Source organism: Salvelinus alpinus, chromosome 31 (genome assembly GCF_045679555.1).
Source record: "Salvelinus alpinus chromosome 31, SLU_Salpinus.1, whole genome shotgun sequence".
Lineage (NCBI taxonomy): Eukaryota > Metazoa > Chordata > Actinopteri > Salmoniformes > Salmonidae > Salvelinus > Salvelinus alpinus.
Genome location: NC_092116.1, coordinates 37,790,704 through 37,803,837, shown reverse-complemented (window position 1 = coordinate 37,803,837; position 13,134 = coordinate 37,790,704). Strand labels below are relative to the sequence as shown.

The window sequence follows — 13,134 nt, the reverse complement described above, 5'->3', positions numbered from 1 at the left end:
GTTCTACAGTATATAACTCTACATCTAACCTGACTAGTAATGTCCTCTACAGTATATAACTCTACATCTAACCTGACTAGTAATGTCCTCTTGTTCTACAGTATATAACTCTACATCTAACCTGACTAGTAATGTCCTCTTGTTCTACAGTATATAACTCTACATCTAACCTGACTAGTAATGTCCTCTACAGTATATAACTCTACATCTAACCTGACTAGTAATGTCCTCTACAGTATATAACTCTACATCTAACCTGACTAGTAATGTCCTCTACAGTATATAACTCTACATCTAACCTGACTAGTAATGTCCTCTACAGTATATAACTCTACATCTAACCTGACTAGTAATGTCCTCTACAGTATATAACTCTACATCTAACCTGACTAGTAATGTCCTCTACAGTATATAACTCTACATCTAACCTGACTAGTAATGTCCTCTACAGTATATAACTCTACATCTAACCTGACTAGTAATGTCCTCTACAGTATATAACTCTACATCTAACCTGACTAGTAATGTCCTCTACAGTATATAACTACATCTAACCTGACTAGTAATGTCCTCTTGTTCTACAGTATATAACTCTACATCTAACCTGACTAGTAATGTCCTCTTGTTCTACAGTATATAACTCTACATCTAACCTGACTAGTAATGTCCTCTACAGTATATAACTCTACATCTAACCTGACTAGTAATGTCCTCTACAGTATATAACTCTACATCTAACCTGACTAGTAATGTCCTCTACAGTATATAACTACATCTAACCTGACTAGTAATGTCCTCTTGTTCTACAGTATATAACTCTACATCTAACCTGACTAGTAATGTCCTCTTGTTCTACAGTATATAACTCTACATCTAACCTGACTAGTAATATCCTCTTGTTCTACAGTATATAACTCTACATCTAACCTGACTAGTAATATCCTCTTGTTCTACAGTATATAACTCTACATCTAACCTGACTAGTAATATCCTCTTGTTCTACAGTATATAACTCTACATCTAACCTGACTAGTAATATCCTCTTGTTCTACAGTATATAACTCTACATCTAACCTGACTAGTAATGTCCTCTTGTTCTACAGTATATAACTCTACATCTAACCAGACTAGTTATGTCCACTACAGTATATAACTCTACATCTAACCTGACTAGTAATGTCCTCTACAGTATATAACTCTACATCTAACCTGACTAGTAATGTCCTCTTGTTCTACAGTATATAACTCTACATCTAACCTGACTAGTAATGTCCTCTACAGTATATAACTCTACATCTAACCTGACTAGTAATGTCCTCTTGTTCTACAGTATATAACTCTACATCTAACCAGACTAGTAATGTCCTCTACAGTATATAACTCTACATCTAACCTGACTAGTAATGTCCTCTACAGTATATAACTCTACATCTAACCTGACTAGTAATGTCCTCTACAGTATATAACTACATCTAACCTGACTAGTAATGTCCTCTTGTTCTACAGTATATAACTCTACATCTAACCTGACTAGTAATGTCCTCTTGTTCTACAGTATATAACTCTACATCTAACCTGACTAGTAATATCCTCTTGTTCTACAGTATATAACTCTACATCTAACCTGACTAGTAATATCCTCTTGTTCTACAGTATATAACTCTACATCTAACCTGACTAGTAATATCCTCTTGTTCTACAGTATATAACTCTACATCTAACCTGACTAGTAATATCCTCTTGTTCTACAGTATATAACTCTACATCTAACCTGACTAGTAATGTCCTCTTGTTCTACAGTATATAACTCTACATCTAACCAGACTAGTAATGTCCACTACAGTATATAACTCTACATCTAACCTGACTAGTAATGTCCTCTACAGTATATAACTCTACATCTAACCTGACTAGTAATGTCCTCTTGTTCTACAGTATATAACTCTACATCTAACCTGACTAGTAATTTCCTCTACAGTATATAACTCTACATCTAACCTGACTAGTAATGTCCTCTTGTTCTACAGTATATAACTCTACATCTAACCAGACTAGTAATGTCCTCTACAGTATATAACTCTACATCTAACCTGACTAGTAATGTCCTCTACAGTATATAACTCTACATCTAACCTGACTAGTAATGTCCTCTTGTTCTACAGTATATAACTCTACATCTAACCTGACTAGTAATGTCCTCTACAGTATATAACTATACATCTAACCTGACTAGTAATGTCCTCTACAGTATATAACTCTACATCTAACCAGACTAGTAATGTCCTCTACAGTATATAACTCTACATCTAACCAGACTAGTAATGTCCTCTACAGTATATAACTCTACATCTAACCAGACTAGTAATGTCCTCTACAGTATATAACTCTACATCTAACCTGACTAGTAATGTCCTCTACAGTATATAACTCTACATCTAACCTGACTAGTAATGTCCTCTTGTTCTACAGTATATAACTCTACATCTAACCTGACTAGTAATGTCCTCTACAGTATATAACTATACATCTAACCTGACTAGTAATGTCCTCTACAGTATATAACTCTACATCTAACCAGACTAGTAATGTCCTCTACAGTATATAACTCTACATCTAACCAGACTAGTAATGTCCTCTACAGTATATAACTCTACATCTAACCAGACTAGTAATGTCCTCTACAGTATATAACTCTACATCTAACCTGACTAGTAATGTCCTCTTGTTCTACAGTATATAACTCTACATCTAACCTGACTAGTAAGGTCCTCTTGTTCTACAGTATATAACTCTACATCTAACCTGACTAGTAATGTCCTCTACAGTATATAACTCTACATCTAACCTGACTAGTAATGTCCTCTTGTTCTACAGTATATAACTCTACATCTAACCTGACTAGTAATGTCCTCTACAGTATATAACTCTACATCTAACCAGACTAGTAATGTCCTCTACAGTATATAACTCTACATCTAACCAGACTAGTAATGTCCTCTACAGTATATAACTCTACATCTAACCTGACTAGTAATGTCCTCTTGTTCTACAGTATATAACTCTACATCTAACCTGACTAGTAAGGTCCTCTTGTTCTACAGTATATAACTCTACATCTAACCTGACTAATAATGTCCTCTTGTTCTACAGTATATAACTCTACATCTAACCTGACTAGTAATGTCCTCTACAGTATATAACTCTACATCTAACCTGACTAGTAATGTCCTCTACAGTATATAACTCTACATCTAACCTGACTAGTAATGTCCTCTTGTTCTACAGTATATAACTCTACATCTAACCTGACTAGTAATGTCCTCTTGTTCTACAGTATATAACTCTACATCTAACCTGACTAGTAATGTCCTCTTGTTCTACAGTATATAACTCTACATCTAACCTGACTAGTAATGTCCTCTTGTTCTACAGTATATAACTCTACATCTAACCTGACTAGTAATGTCCTCTACAGTATATAACTCTACATCTAACCTGACTAGTAATGTCCTCTACAGTATATAACTCTACATCTAACCTGACTAGTAATGTCCTCTACAGTATATAACTCTACATCTAACCTGACTAGTAATGTCCTCTACAGTATATAACTCTACATCTAACCTGACTAGTAATGTCCTCTACAGTATATAACTCTACATCTAACCTGACTAGTAATGTCCTCTTGTTCTACAGTATATAACTCTACATCTAACCTGACTAGTAATGTCCTCTTGTTCTACAGTATATAACTCTACATCTAACCTGACTAGTAATGTCCTCTACAGTATATAACTCTACATCTAACCTGACTAGTAATGTCCTCTACAGTATATAACTCTACATCTAACCTGACTAGTAATGTCCTCTACAGTATATAACTCTACATCTAACCTGACTAGTAATGTCCTCTTGTTCTACAGTATATAACTCTACATCTAACCTGACTAGTAATGTCCTCTACAGTATATAACTCTACATCTAACCTGACTAGTAATATCCTCTTGTTCTACAGTATATAACTCTACATCTAACCTGACTAGTAATGTCCTCTTGTTCTACAGTATATAACTCTACATCTAACCAGACTAGTAATGTCCACTACAGTATATAACTCTACATCTAACCTGACTAGTAATGTCCTCTACAGTATATAACTCTACATCTAACCTGACTAGTAATGTCCTCTTGTTCTACAGTATATAACTCTACATCTAACCTGACTAGTAATGTCCTCTACAGTATATAACTCTACATCTAACCTGACTAGTAATGTCCTCTTGTTCTACAGTATATAACTCTACATCTAACCAGACTAGTAATGTCCTCTACAGTATATAACTCTACATCTAACCTGACTAGTAATGTCCTCTACAGTATATAACTCTACATCTAACCTGACTAGTAATGTCCTCTTGTTCTACAGTATATAACTCTACATCTAACCTGACTAGTAATGTCCTCTACAGTATATAACTATACATCTAACCTGACTAGTAATGTCCTCTACAGTATATAACTCTACATCTAACCAGACTAGTAATGTCCTCTACAGTATATAACTCTACATCTAACCAGACTAGTAATGTCCTCTACAGTATATAACTCTACATCTAACCAGACTAGTAATGTCCTCTACAGTATATAACTCTACATCTAACCTGACTAGTAATGTCCTCTACAGTATATAACTCTACATCTAACCTGACTAGTAATGTCCTCTTGTTCTACAGTATATAACTCTACATCTAACCTGACTAGTAATGTCCTCTACAGTATATAACTATACATCTAACCTGACTAGTAATGTCCTCTACAGTATATAACTCTACATCTAACCAGACTAGTAATGTCCTCTACAGTATATAACTCTACATCTAACCAGACTAGTAATGTCCTCTACAGTATATAACTCTACATCTAACCAGACTAGTAATGTCCTCTACAGTATATAACTCTACATCTAACCTGACTAGTAATGTCCTCTTGTTCTACAGTATATAACTCTACATCTAACCTGACTAGTAAGGTCCTCTTGTTCTACAGTATATAACTCTACATCTAACCTGACTAGTAATATCCTCTTGTTCTACAGTATATAACTCTACATCTAACCTGACTAGTAATGTCCTCTTGTTCTACAGTATATAACTCTACATCTAACCAGACTAGTAATGTCCACTACAGTATATAACTCTACATCTAACCTGACTAGTAATGTCCTCTACAGTATATAACTCTACATCTAACCTGACTAGTAATGTCCTCTTGTTCTACAGTATATAACTCTACATCTAACCTGACTAGTAATGTCCTCTACAGTATATAACTCTACATCTAACCTGACTAGTAATGTCCTCTTGTTCTACAGTATATAACTCTACATCTAACCAGACTAGTAATGTCCTCTACAGTATATAACTCTACATCTAACCTGACTAGTAATGTCCTCTACAGTATATAACTCTACATCTAACCTGACTAGTAATGTCCTCTTGTTCTACAGTATATAACTCTACATCTAACCTGACTAGTAATGTCCTCTACAGTATATAACTATACATCTAACCTGACTAGTAATGTCCTCTACAGTATATAACTCTACATCTAACCAGACTAGTAATGTCCTCTACAGTATATAACTCTACATCTAACCAGACTAGTAATGTCCTCTACAGTATATAACTCTACATCTAACCAGACTAGTAATGTCCTCTACAGTATATAACTCTACATCTAACCTGACTAGTAATGTCCTCTACAGTATATAACTCTACATCTAACCTGACTAGTAATGTCCTCTTGTTCTACAGTATATAACTCTACATCTAACCTGACTAGTAATGTCCTCTACAGTATATAACTATACATCTAACCTGACTAGTAATGTCCTCTACAGTATATAACTCTACATCTAACCAGACTAGTAATGTCCTCTACAGTATATAACTCTACATCTAACCAGACTAGTAATGTCCTCTACAGTATATAACTCTACATCTAACCAGACTAGTAATGTCCTCTACAGTATATAACTCTACATCTAACCTGACTAGTAATGTCCTCTTGTTCTACAGTATATAACTCTACATCTAACCTGACTAGTAAGGTCCTCTTGTTCTACAGTATATAACTCTACATCTAACCTGACTAGTAATGTCCTCTACAGTATATAACTCTACATCTAACCTGACTAGTAATGTCCTCTTGTTCTACAGTATATAACTCTACATCTAACCTGACTAGTAATGTCCTCTACAGTATATAACTCTACATCTAACCAGACTAGTAATGTCCTCTACAGTATATAACTCTACATCTAACCAGACTAGTAATGTCCTCTACAGTATATAACTCTACATCTAACCTGACTAGTAATGTCCTCTTGTTCTACAGTATATAACTCTACATCTAACCTGACTAGTAAGGTCCTCTTGTTCTACAGTATATAACTCTACATCTAACCTGACTAATAATGTCCTCTTGTTCTACAGTATATAACTCTACATCTAACCTGACTAGTAATGTCCTCTACAGTATATAACTCTACATCTAACCTGACTAGTAATGTCCTCTACAGTATATAACTCTACATCTAACCTGACTAGTAATGTCCTCTTGTTCTACAGTATATAACTCTACATCTAACCTGACTAGTAATGTCCTCTTGTTCTACAGTATATAACTCTACATCTAACCTGACTAGTAATGTCCTCTTGTTCTACAGTATATAACTCTACATCTAACCTGACTAGTAATGTCCTCTTGTTCTACAGTATATAACTCTACATCTAACCTGACTAGTAATGTCCTCTACAGTATATAACTCTACATCTAACCTGACTAGTAATGTCCTCTACAGTATATAACTCTACATCTAACCTGACTAGTAATGTCCTCTACAGTATATAACTCTACATCTAACCTGACTAGTAATGTCCTCTACAGTATATAACTCTACATCTAACCTGACTAGTAATGTCCTCTTGTTCTACAGTATATAACTCTACATCTAACCTGACTAGTAATGTCCTCTTGTTCTACAGTATATAACTCTACATCTAACCTGACTAGTAATGTCCTCTACAGTATATAACTCTACATCTAACCTGACTAGTAATGTCCTCTACAGTATATAACTCTACATCTAACCTGACTAGTAATGTCCTCTACAGTATATAACTCTACATCTAACCTGACTAGTAATGTCCTCTTGTTCTACAGTATATAACTCTACATCTAACCTGACTAGTAATGTCCTCTACAGTATATAACTCTACATCTAACCTGACTAGTAATGTCCTCTTGTTCTACAGTATATAACTCTACATCTAACCTGACTAGTAATGTCCTCTTGTTCTACAGTATATAACTCTACATCTAACCTGACTAGTAATGTCCTCTACAGTATATAACTCTACATCTAACCTGACTAGTAATGTCCTCTACAGTATATAACTCTACATCTAACCTGACTAGTAATGTCCTCTACAGTATATAACTCTACATCTAACCTGACTAGTAATGTCCTCTTGTTCTACAGTATATAACTCTACATCTAACCTGACTAGTAATGTCCTCTTGTTCTACTGTATATAACTCTACATCTAACCTGACTAGTAATGTCCTCTTGTTCTACAGTATATAACTCTACATCTAACCTGACTAGTAATGTCCTCTTGTTCTACAGTATATAACTCTACATCTAACCTGACTAGTAATGTCCTCTTGTTCTACAGTATATAACTCTACATCTAACCTGACTAGTAATGTCCTCTACAGTATATAACTCTACATCTAACCTGACTAGTAATGTCCTCTTGTTCTACAGTATATAACTCTACATCTAACCTGACTAGTAATGTCCTCTTGTTCTACAGTATATAACTCTACATCTAACCTGACTAGTAATGTCCTCTACAGTATATAACTCTACATCTAACCTGACTAGTAATGTCCTCTTGTTCTACAGTATATAACTCTACATCTAACCTGACTAGTAATGTCCTCTACAGTATATAACTCTACATCTAACCTGACTAGTAATGTCCTCTTGTTCTACAGTATATAACTCTACATCTAACCTGACTAGTAATGTCCTCTACAGTATATAACTCTACATCTAACCTGACTAGTAATGTCCTCTACAGTATATAACTCTACATCTAACCTGACTAGTAATGTCCTCTTGTTCTACAGTATATAACTCTACATCTAACCTGACTAGTAATGTCCTCTACAGTATATAACTCTACATCTAACCTGACTAGTAATGTCCTCTTGTTCTACAGTATATAACTCTACATCTAACCTGACTAGTAATGTCCTCTTGTTCTACAGTATATAACTCTACATATAACCTGACTAGTAATGTCCTCTTGTTCTACAGTATATAACTCTACATCTAACCTGACTAGTAATGTCCTCTACAGTATATAACTCTACATCTAACCTGACTAGTAATGTCCTCTACAGTATATAACTCTACATCTAACCTGACTAGTAATGTCCTCTTGTTCTACAGTATATAACTCTACATCTAACCTGACTAGTAATGTCCTCTACAGTATATAACTCTACATCTAACCTGACTAGTAATGTCCTCTTGTTCTACAGTATATAACTCTACATCTAACCTGACTAGTAATGTCCTCTTGTTCTACAGTATATAACTCTACATATAACCTGACTAGTAATGTCCTCTTGTTCTACAGTATATAACTCTACATCTAACCTGACTAGTAATGTCCTCTACAGTATATAACTCTACATCTAACCTGACTAGTAATGTCCTCTACAGTATATAACTCTACATCTAACCTGACTAGTAATGTCCTCTTGTTCTACAGTATATAACTCTACATCTAACCTGACTAGTAATGTCCTCTTGTTCTACAGTATATAACTCTACATCTAACCTGACTAGTAATGTCCACTTTTATGTCCACTCTACTTTTCTAGGTTCCAATTTTGTAGACTACTACAAGGATCATCTCATGTGGATGGTTACCGATGTGATGCCCATAACATATGAGCTGTTCTATGATGAGTTGTACCACACCATGAACAGCCAGCACCAGATGAGACTCTTGTACGAGCGCCTAGACTCAGAAGGGAAAAAGGCGAAATTAGACTTTTTCAGGATTCTACTGGATCTGAAACCTGACATTGTCAGTTACTTGGGTAAGAACCTGTCTACCTCTGGTTACACATCACTGGAATATAAACCTTATCTAGTCTATCACCTGGGTAAGAACCTGTCTACCTCTGGTTACATATCACTGGAATATAAACCTTATCTAGTCTATCACCTGGGTAAGAACCTCTCTACCTCTGGTTACATATCACTGGAATATAAACCTTATCTAGTCTATCACCTGGGTAAGAACCTCTCTACCTCTGGTTACATATCACTGGAATATAAACCTTATCTAGTCTATCACCTGGGTAAGAACCTGTCTACCTCTGGTTACATATCACTGGAATATAAACCTTATCTAGTCTATCACCTGGGTAAGAACCTCTCTACCTCTGGTTACATATCACTGGAATATAAACCTTATCTAGTCTATCACCTGGGTAAGAACCTCTCAACCTCTGGTTACATATCACTGGAATATAAACCTTATCTAGTCTTTCACCTGGGTAAGAACCTCTCTACCTCTGGTTACATATCACTGGAATATAAACCTTATCTAGTCTATCACCTGGGTAAGAACCTCTCTACCTCTGGTTACATATCACTGGAATATAAACCTTATCTAGTCTATCACTCTGAGGGGTGACCAGTCCTCTACTGGCTGTACTGGGTAGACCAGAGGAACCAGGCTCTGAGGGGTGACCAGTCCTCTAGTGGCTGTACTGGGTAGAGAGGAACCAGGCTCTGAGGGGTGACCAGTCCTCTACTGGCTGTACTGGGTAGAGAGGAACCAGGCTCTGAGGGGTGACCAGTCCTCTTCTGGCTGTACTGGGTAGACCAGAGGAACCAGGCTCTGAGGGGTGACCAGTCCTCTTCTGGCTGTGCAAGTTGGAGTTTATAACAGAACATGGCCAAGATGTTCAAATGTTCATAGATGACTCTGACCAGCAGGATAATAACATGATGGTTTTCAACATGTCTTCTAACTGTTTTTTATGACCATCCACAGATTTCAGCCATATTCTTGAACATGGTATGTATTCTGTCTGTCTGTCTGTCTGTCTGTCTGTCTGTCTGTCTGTCTGTCTGTCTGTCTGTCTGTCTGTCTGTCTGTCTCTGTCTGTCTGTCTGTCTGTCTGTCTGTCTGTCTGTCTGTCTGTCTGTCTATGTTCCTGTCTGTCGTTCGGTCTGTGTTCCTGTCTGTTTCTCTGTGTTCCTGTCTGTCTGTCTGTCTGTCTGTCTGTGATTCTTGTCTGTCTGTCTATGTTCCTGTCTGTCTGCCTGTCTTTGTTCCCACCTGTCTATCTGTGTTCCTGTCTGTGTTCTTGTCTGTCTGTCTCTGTCTGTCTCTCTGTCTGTCTGTCTGTGATTCCTGTCTGTCTGTCTATGTTCCTGTCTGTCTGTCTGTCTGTCTGTCTGTCTGTCTGTCTGTCTGTCTGTCTGTCTGTCTGTCTGTCTGTCTGTCTGTCTGTCTGTGATTCCTGTCTGTCTGTCTATGTTCCTGTCTGTCTGTCTGTCTGTCTGTCTGTCTGTCTGTCTGTCTGTCTGTCTGTCTGTCTGTCTGTCTGTCTGTCTGTCTGTCTGTCTGTCTGTCTGTCTTTGTTCCCACCTGTCTATCTGTGTTCCTGTCTGTGTTCTTGTCTGTCTGTCTCTGTCTGTCTCTCTGTCTGTCTGTCTGTGATTCCTGTCTGTCTGTCTATGTTCCTGTCTGTCTGTCTGTCTGTCTGTCTGTCTGTCTGTCTGTCTGTCTGTCTGTCTGTCTGTCTGTCTGTCTGTCTTTGTTCCCACCTGTCTATCTGTGTTCCTGTCTGTGTTCTTGTCTGTCTGTCTCTGTCTGTCTCTGTCTGTCTCTCTGTCTGTCTGTTTGTCTGTGTTCCTGTCTGTCTGTCTGTCTGTCTGTCTGTCTGTCTGTCTGTCTGTCTGTCTGTCTGTCTGTCTGTGATTCCTGTCTGTCTGTCTATGTTCCTGTCTGTCTGTCTGTCTGTCTTTGTTCCCACCTGTCTATCTGTGTTCCTGTCTGTCTGTCTGTCTGTCTGCAACAACATGATGGTTTTCAACATGTCTTCTAACTGTTTTTTATGACCATCCACAGATTTCAGCCATATTCTTGAACATGGTATGTATTCTGTCTGTCTGTCTGTCTGTCTGTCTGTCTATCTGTGTTCCTGTCTGTCTGTCTGTCTGTCTGTCTGTCTGTCTGTCTGTCTGTCTGTCTGTCTGTCTGTCTGTCTGTCTGTCTGTCTGTCTGTCTGTCTGTCTGTGTTCCTGTCTGTTTGTCTGTGTTCCTGTTTGTTTGTCTGTGTTCCCGTCTGTCTGTCTGTGTTCCCGTCTGTCTGTCTGTCTGTTTTCCCGTCTGTCTGTTTTTGCAACATGAATGAATATATTTCCCCCCTATTTCTCCTAGATGAACTTCACAACCTGGCTGGACGGCTGAGTAAGTGTTGAGTCATTATTCATGTAATTTTAAACATTATAGAGAAATAGAATCCTATAAAAATGTAAAAATAGTCGGTTGCAACACACAGTATTGAAGGGTAAATGTCTCAGCTGTTTAGGCGCGTAAAAATCGTCTGTCCTCGGTTGCAACACTCACTACTGAGTTCCAAACTGCCTCTGGAAGCAACGTCAACACAATAACTGTTTGTCTGGAGCTTCATGAAATGGGTTTCCGTGGCCGAGCAGCCGCACACAAGCCTAAGATCACCATGCTCAATGCCAAGCGTCGGGTGGAGTGGTGTAAAGCTCGCCGCCATTGGACTCTGGACTAGTGGAAATACGTTCTCAGGAGTGATGAATCACGCTTCACCATCTGGCAGTCCGACAGATGAATCTGGGTTTGGCGGATGCCAGGAGAACACTACCTTCCCCAATGCATAGTGTCAAGTGTAAAGTTTGGTGGAGGAGGAATAATGGTCTGGGACTGTTTTTCATGGTTCGGGCCCCTTAGTTCCAGTGAAGGGAAATCTTAACACTACAGGATACAATGACATTCTAGACGATTCTGTGCTTCCAACTTTGTGGAAACAGTTTGGGGAAGGACCTTTCCTGTTTCAGCATGACACTGTCCCTGTGCACAAAGCGAGTTCCATACAGAAATGGTTTGTCAAGATCGGTATGGAAGAACTTGACCGGCCTGCACAGAGCCCTGACCTCAACTCCATTGAACACCTTTGGGATGAATTGGAACGCTGACTGCGAGCCAGGCCTAATCACCCAGCATCAATCGATGGGGGATGGTCAGTCCTCTTCTGGCTGTTCCGGGTGGAGATTATAACAGAACATGGTCAAGATGTTCAAATGTTCATAGATGACCAGCAGGGTCAAATAATAATAATCACAGTAGTTATCGAGGGTGCAGCAAGTCAGCACCTCAGGAGTAAATGTCAGTTGGCTTTTCATAGCCGATCGTTCGGAGTATCTCTACCGCTCCTGCTGTCTCTAGAGAGTTGAAAACAGCAGGTCTGGGACAGGTAGCACGTCCGGTGAACAGGTCAGGGTTCCATAGCTGCAGGCAGAACAGTTGAAACTGGAGCAGCAGCACAACCAGGTGGACTGGGGACAGCAAGGAGTCATCAGGCCAGATAGTCCTGAGGCATGGTCCTAGGGCTCAGGTCCTCTGAGAGAAGAGAGAGAGGGAGACCTCACTAATGCTCTTGTGGCTGAATGGAAGCAAGTCCCCACAGCAATGTTCCATCATCTAGTGGAAAGCCTTCCCAGAATAGTGGAGGCTGTTAAAGCAGCAAAGGGGGACCAACTCCATATTAATGACTTCCCAGAATAGTGGAGGCTGTTATAGCAGCAAAGGGGGACCAACTCCATATTAATGCCTTCCCAGAATAGTGGAGGCTGTTATAGCAGCAAAGGGGGACCAACTCCATATTAATGCCTTCCCAGAATAGTGGAGGCTGTTATAGCAGCAAAGGGGGACCAACTCCATATTAATGCCCATGATTTTGGAATGAGATGTTCAATGACAGGTGTCCACATACTTTTGG

General features: G+C 38.3%; 1 protein-coding gene across 3 annotated transcripts in view; it reads left to right on the top strand.

Moving 5' to 3' along the window:
- Positions 1–13,134, top strand: part of LOC139561643 (uncharacterized) — a 64,800-nt gene that overhangs the window by 49,457 nt on the left and 2,209 nt on the right. The window contains exons 3-6 of one of the 3 annotated variants that reach the window (XM_071378888.1): positions 8,962–9,183; positions 10,149–10,172; positions 11,232–11,255; positions 11,544–11,573. In XM_071378888.1, the coding sequence (XP_071234989.1) occupies positions 8,962–9,183; positions 10,149–10,172; positions 11,232–11,255; positions 11,544–11,573 (300 nt within the window). The remainder of the gene's footprint in view (positions 1–8,961; positions 9,184–10,148; positions 10,173–11,231; positions 11,256–11,543; positions 11,574–13,134) is intronic. The other 2 variants (XM_071378889.1, XM_071378890.1) reach the window with 2 other exon arrangements.